Genomic DNA, 6,663 nt, shown 5'->3' on the forward strand with positions numbered 1-6,663 from the left:
AAAGGGGGTGGTAGGAAAAAGAGTAGTTAGGCTTATTCATTGGAGTAGATGTATAAGGAGCATGGTGTTTGAGCAGCTCCTCAGCTCTTCTTGACTTCATTCTCGTGGTAACAGTCCCTCACTGCATGATGTGCTCTGGGCTGCCTCCATCCTGTGCTACATCCTGACTCTTTCACCAGTTCCAAGATGCTGTCGTCCACCTGCTTGATGGGCTGCTCCCGAACCTGCTCCCGCATCCTGGGGCTAAGCCTTGGGACTGCAGCCCTGTTTGCTGCCGGGGCCAACGTGGCACTCCTCTTTCCTAACTGGGATGTGAGCTACCTATTGAGGGGCCTCATCGGCAGGCATGCCATGCTGGGCTCTGGACTTTGGGGAGGAGGCCTCATGGTAAGTGTCTTGGGTCTTCTGGGTGTGAATTCCCAAAATATCCCTCATGGGTAGACCTAGGGGGTTGTAGGGGAAATGTGTTGCTTTTTTTTTTTTTTGATGCTGGTCTTGAGGCTTGACCTCAGGGCCTGGGTGCTGTTCCTGAGTTTCTTTTGCTCAAGGCTAGAGCTCTACCACTCGAGCCACAGCTCTACTTTTGGCTTTTTTTTTTTCTTTTTGATAGTTTATTGGAGATAAGAATCTCATATCCTATCCTGCCAGGGCTGGTATAGTTTTTCTTTCTTTCTTTTTTTTGGGGGTCCGGTCATGGGGCCTGAACTCTGGGCCTGCGCACTGTCCCTCAGCTCTTCAGCTCAAGGCTAGCGCTCTACCACTTGAGCCACAGCGCCACTTCCGGCTTTTTTCTTTTTGCTTATGTGGTGCTGAGGAATCGAACTCAGGGCCTCACACATGCAAGGCAAGCTTTCTACCACTGAGCCACCTTCCCAGCCCAGGGCTAGTTTTGAACCCCAATCCTCAGATCTTAGCCTCAGTCTCCTAAGTAGTTAGGATTACAGGGGTGAGCCACTGGTACCCAGTTCTTTAATTAAAAAAAAAAAAATCAAAGCTGGGTGCCGGTGGCTCAGGCCTGTAATCCTAGCTACTCAGGAGGCTGAGATCTGAGGATCACGGTTCAAAGCCAGCCCCAGCAGGAAAGTCCAAGAGACTCTTATCTCCAATTAGCACCAAAAAACTGAAAGTGGCGCTGTGGCTCAAGTGGTAGAGCTCTGGTCTTGAGCTGAAGAGCTCAGGGACAGTGTCCAGGCTCAGAGTTCAAGCCCCACCACGGACAAAAAAAATAAAAAATAAAAAATAAATAGCCTATTCCAACAAGCTGGTCTTGGGACACAGACCCTTAAAAGGACTGGAAGACTTGTCAAGGCCTCCTGAATTGTGGCTTCCAGCCATACTGGTTGGGTGATCTTAGCATCCAGAATCAACTGTCTCCTGAACATTCTTCTCTCCTCCCCAGGTTCTCACTGCAGCTGCCCTCATCTCCATGATGGGCTGGCGATGTTGCTGCTTCAGCATGAGTGCTCCCTGTTGGAATGTAAGCGCCAGATTCTCCCCTCTCCCTCCTCCTCCTCCTCCTCCTCCTCCTCCTCCTCCTCCTCCTCCTCCTCCTCCTACTCTTCTTCCTTCTCCTCCTCTTCCTCCTCCTCCTTTTCCTTCTTGTATTTATATTTTTAGAAAGTACTTTTTATTTTATTTTCTGTCGGCTGTGGGGCCTGAACTCTGGGTCTGGGCGCTGTCCCTCAGCTCTTCAGCTCACGGTTAGCACTGTACCACTTGAGCCACAGCGCCACTTCCAGCTTTTTCTGTTTATGTGATGCTGAGGAATCAAACCCAGGGCCTCATGCATGTGAGGCAAGCACTCTGCCACTGAGCCGCTTTCCCACCCCTGTAAGTGCTTATATTTTAAAAAATATCTATTAAGTAGTTATACACAGGGTCTCAATTTCTTGGCTCTATCCAGGGAGCCCTCATCAGCTACCTATCAGTCATGATCTAAAGACTATGTTGGTAGCTTGGCACTGGTGGCTCACAGCTGTAATCTTAGCTACTCAAGAGTCTGAGATCTGAGGATTGAGGTTCAAAATCAACCAAGACAGGAAAATCCTCAAGACTCTTAACTCCAATTAATCAACAAAAAAGCCAGATGTGGAGGTGTGGCTCAAGTGGCAGAGTGCCATCCTTAAGCAAAAACGCTAAGGGACAGTGTCCAGGCTCTGAGTTCAAACCCCAGCATTGGCACACACACACATAAAAAGGTGTGAGTAAAATTATTCACCTTCTCCATGACAGGGTGGGAGAATTTCTGGTGTCACAAGCAGGGTTAGACCTATCCAGATTATCCAACAAGCCACCTAACAGCAGCCTGTGTCAGTTCTGTTTCCTCTTGCCCTGCAGATGCTCATTGCTTTGCTATCAAGTGTCCTGGCTTTGCTTGGAGCCTTGATTTCCTTTATCACCTCTGGAGTAGCATTGAAAGATGGTCCTTTCTGCATGTTTGATGTCTCGTCCTTCAATCAGACACAAGCCTGGAAATATGGCTACCCTTTCAAAGACCTGTATAACAGGTATGTGAGTGGAGACCTGGACTTGCAGTCTTCAGAGACAAAATGGCACACAGATGGTCTACAAACTCTTCTGGTCACAGATGTTTGAATCTCATGCTTCTGAGGACCAAAATAATTTCCTAATCCTGGGATCGGAGCCAGGATGGCCTCTACAATCTCCCTTCTTCCCTCCCTCCCTCCTTTTCTTTCCTTCCCTCTCTTTCATCTTTCCAGCTTTCCTTTCTTTCTTTCTTTCTTTCCTTTCTTTCTCTTTCTCTCTTTCTTTCCTTCCTTCCCTCCATTCCTTCCTTCCCTCCATTCCTTCCTTTCTTCCCTCCATTCCTTCCTTCCTTCCCTACCTACCTTCCTTCCTTCCCTTTCCTTCCTTCCTTCCCTTTCCTTCCTTCCTTCTTTCCTTCCTTCCTTCCTTCCTTCCTTCCTTCCTTCCTTCCTTCCCTCTCTTTCTTTCCTTCCTTCATTCCCTCTTTCCTTCCTTCCTTCCTTCCTTTCTTTCTTTCTCTCTTTCTCTCTTTCTTTCTTTGTTTGTTTTTTAGGTCCGGTTGTGGTGCCTGAACTCTGGGCCTTGGTGCTGTCCCTCAGCTCTTCAGCTCAAGGCTAGCACTCTACCACTTGAGCCACAGCGCCACTTCTGGCTTTTTCCTTTTTGCTTATGTGGTGCTGAGGAATCGAACCCAGGGCCTCATGTATGCAAGACAAGAGCTCTACCACTGAGCCACCTTCCCAGTCCTCTTTCTCTCTTTCTCTTTCACTTTCCTGGGGCCTGAACTCAGGACCTGAGTGCTGTCCCTGAGCTTTTCTGTTCAAGGCTAGCACTCTACAACTTGAGCCACAGGGCCACTTCTGGATTTTTGATGGTTAATTGGAGATAAGAGTCTCGTGGACTTTCCAGCCTTAAGCTGGATTTGAATACTAATCCTTAGATCCCAGCCTCCTGAATGGCTAAGATTACATGTGTGGACCACTGGTGTCTGGAAGCCCTCACTTTCTATTGGGTTTCCTGTTTGGCTTTTCTTACTTGATTTTCCACCCCTGGCTTCCTTCTTTTTTTGGAATAGGAATTACCTGTATGACCGTTCGCTCTGGAGTTCTGTCTGTCTGGAGCCCTCTAAGGCTGTCATTTGGCATGTGTCCTTCTTCTCCATCCTGCTGGGCATCAGCCTCCTCCAGCTTCTCCTGGGGGTCATTCATTTCATCAACAGCTTCCTCAGCCTGTTCTGCAGCCTCTGTGAGAAGTGATGGTCATGCTGCGTCACACACTGCTGTTTGTGTCGGAGCCACCTGGTACCCTTTCTGCAAGTAGTGGGAATGGAGTTGCCAACAAGCTTCCCTTTTAGGTATTCCTGTAGAGATGATGACAATGATAATTCCTTGCATGTAGCATGAATTAAACAATTTATTTAAAGTCACATTATATATAATGAACAACAGTGAAAATGTATTAATGTTGTATAGGTATATTAATGTTGTAACAGATACTTACAAACTGCTTTTCCTAGCCAAGCACCAGTGTCATATGCCTGTAATGCTAGCTATTCAGGAGGTTTACCAGGTAAAAAAGTCTGTGAGATTCCATCTTGAAAAAGACCCCCCCAAAAAACAGCAAAAAGCTGCTGAAGACACAGCTCAAGTGGTAGAACAATAGCTAGGAGTAAGAAAATCAAAGGAGAGTTTGAGGCCCTGAGTTCAAGTCCTGGTAGCCTCAAGCAACAACACCTACTCTTTTGAAAACCACTGATTCCTTCCTTGGGCCCACAAATTAAATAAAAACAAGAAAAAGCTAGTCTCCATTTTGTATCTACTTTGCTTTGAATCTCTCTCTTCTATAGTTACCTTAAATTCCAGAAAAGACAGGACTGATGGATAATACCTTTAGTCCAGGGCCAAAATGATTCCCAAGAAACAGCAGAAACTCTCAGGCTAGCTTTACCTCGACGTGAGGAAGGGCGATGAGGCTGCACCCTGGAGCAGGAAAAATCATCTCCTGAGAGTCCAATTTCTCCCCTTAAGTGACAATGTTGCCAACAACTTTGCAACTCCTTATAGAATGGGGTGTGAAATAATGGTCAAGCAGGCCATATTCTATCTGCCCTGGTCTGATGAATTATGCATACTTCACCCCAGCCTCAACTTTTCCTCTATGTAAATGGGTAACTCATGAGTATACCCTGAAGATGGGTTGAAGTGCTTTCCTTGCCACTTCTCATGGTGTGGACAGACCATGTAATAAATCATTTTTCTCTTGCCCTTCACCTCTTGTCTCTTTATTTGATGTGTTAGGGCAAATGGGCAGACTTGCCCTACTGGAAACCCCAGAGTAGGTGCTCTGGCCTAGAATTCCACTTACAAGGTATTCTCCAGCCATGATCTCATTTCAGCCCCTCAACAACCCCATCAAGAGCAGCATTGTTACAAATAGAGGAGTTGAGGCTCCTAGAAGATAATGAACTTGTTAGTCCAAAGCATACAGGTAGGGCTAATACATATTCAGCACCTGATCTATTTTTAAATTCAAGTTCAATTAGTTGTTTTGTATTGAATTGCGTACTCTCGAATTCACAGAATGAAGCCCTAAACCCTAATATTGAAGATAGGGTTGTTAGCATAATAAAGGTAAAATGTGGCCACAAGTGGAATTCTGATCTGACAGGATTGGTATTGCTGGACCCAGGGCTTGAACTCTGGGCCTGAGTGCTATCCCTGATCTTCTTTTACTCAAGGTAGTACTCTACTACTTGAGCCACTGCATCACTTCTGGCTTTTTTTGAGTAGTTTATTGGAGGTAAGAGTTTCATGGAGGGCTGGGAAGGTGGTTCAGTGGTAGAGTGCTTGCCTTGCATGCCTGAGGCCCTGGGTTTGATTCCTCAGCACCACATAAGCAAAAAGAAAAAAGCCGGAAGTGGCGCTGTGGCTCAAGTGGTAGAGCGCTAGCCTTGAGCTGAAGAGCTGAGGGACAGCGTGCAGGCCCAGAGTTCAGGCCCCACAACCGGACCCCCCAAAAAAAAGAGTTTCATGGACTATTCTACCCAGGAGGGCTTTGAACCTCGATTCACAAGTTTCAGCCTCCTGAGTAGCTAGGATTACAGGTGTGAGCCACCAGTGCCTCCAGTGCCTGGGAGGATTGGTACACTTATAAGAAAAAAGAAGCTGGGCGCAGGTGGCTCAGGCCTGTAATCCTAGCTACTCAGGAGGCTGAGATCTGAGGGTTATGCTTCAAAGTCAGCCTGGGCAGGAAAAACCCGTGAGACTCTTATCTCCAATTAAGTACCCCCCAAAACAGAAGTGGAGCTGGGGCTGAAGTGGTAGAGCATTAGCCTTGAATAAAAAAGCACACACAAAAAGTATATAGAGGCAATTTTCCAACTTACTTTCCCCATAAATACTATTGATGTCAGAGCAGTAATCGTGCTCGTTTTCAGCTCCCCACCTTCCCCCAGCCCCTTCCTGGGGCTTGAACTCAGGGCTTAGACACACTGTCCCTGAGCTTTTGCTCAAGGCTAGCGCTCTACCACTTGAGCCACAGTGCCACTTCTGGCCTTTTCTGTTTATGTGGTACTGAAGAATCGAACCCAGGGCTTCATGCGTGCTAGGCAAGCACCCTACCACTAAGCCCTATTTCCAGCTCTGGAGCCACATTCCCTAACCACCAGGCAGAGCCTTTCTTTTCCGAGACCTCCCTGAAGCCATCACCAACCACTTCAGGCAACAAATACAGCCAACAGAAAGAAGGTTATCAAGGGATGCCTGGATATTGGAGGATATTCTTTTCAAAAGAGGCCAGGACCTACAGACTTCTAACACAGGGCCAACGAAAGGTGCTTTTTTAGATATGGCCCTGCAATGTAGCCCAGGTTAGACTTTCATTCACATACACTCTGTTCCCACCTCTCCTCTGTCTATACCAGGGCTTGAATTCGGGGTCTCTCACTTGGTTTTCCTGCTCAGCTGGTACTTCACTTCAGCCACGCCCCCTGCCCAACCTTTTACTGGTTCATATTTCTGCACTGGCTGACTTAAAACCATGATCCTCTGGATGCCAGCTGAGTAGCTGAGTAGGTGTTAGCCAAAGGCACCAGGTTTCGAACTCCTGTTTTCTCCTGCTTCAACACCCTGAGTGCTGGGATTACAGGACACCTATATGTACGTCCTTTGTTCATAC

The 6,663-nt window shown here is 47.1% G+C and overlaps 1 protein-coding gene across 1 annotated transcript; it reads left to right on the forward strand.

Annotated features, from left to right (window-relative positions):
• Positions 1–186: 186 nt before the first annotated feature.
• Tm4sf19 (transmembrane 4 L six family member 19) lies at positions 187–3,743 on the forward strand. The gene is made up of 4 exons (XM_070028710.1): positions 187–387; positions 1,400–1,477; positions 2,338–2,507; positions 3,563–3,743. The coding sequence occupies exons 1-4, from the start codon at positions 187–189 to the stop codon at positions 3,741–3,743; spliced, it is 630 nt and encodes a 209-aa protein (XP_069884811.1).
• The last annotated feature ends 2,920 nt before the right edge of the window (positions 3,744–6,663 follow it).

This window comes from Dipodomys merriami, unplaced genomic scaffold, assembly GCF_024711535.1.
Source record: "Dipodomys merriami isolate MVZ:Mamm:240054 unplaced genomic scaffold, mDipMer1.0.p SCAF_2, whole genome shotgun sequence".
NCBI classification, from domain to species: Eukaryota; Metazoa; Chordata; class Mammalia; order Rodentia; family Heteromyidae; genus Dipodomys; species Dipodomys merriami.

Excerpts from the sequence above, each read along its gene's own strand:
- Tm4sf19 (XM_070028710.1), top strand. The coding sequence starts at position 187 with ATGCTGTCGTCCACCTGCTTGATGGGCTGCTCCCGAACCTGCTCCCGC. Across the intron at positions 388-1,399 it reads TTTGGGGAGGAGGCCTCATG|GTTCTCACTGCAGCTGCCCT; the intron begins GTAAGTGTCTTG and ends TCTCCTCCCCAG. Across the intron at positions 2,508-3,562 it reads TTCAAAGACCTGTATAACAG|GAATTACCTGTATGACCGTT; the intron begins GTATGTGAGTGG and ends TTTTTGGAATAG.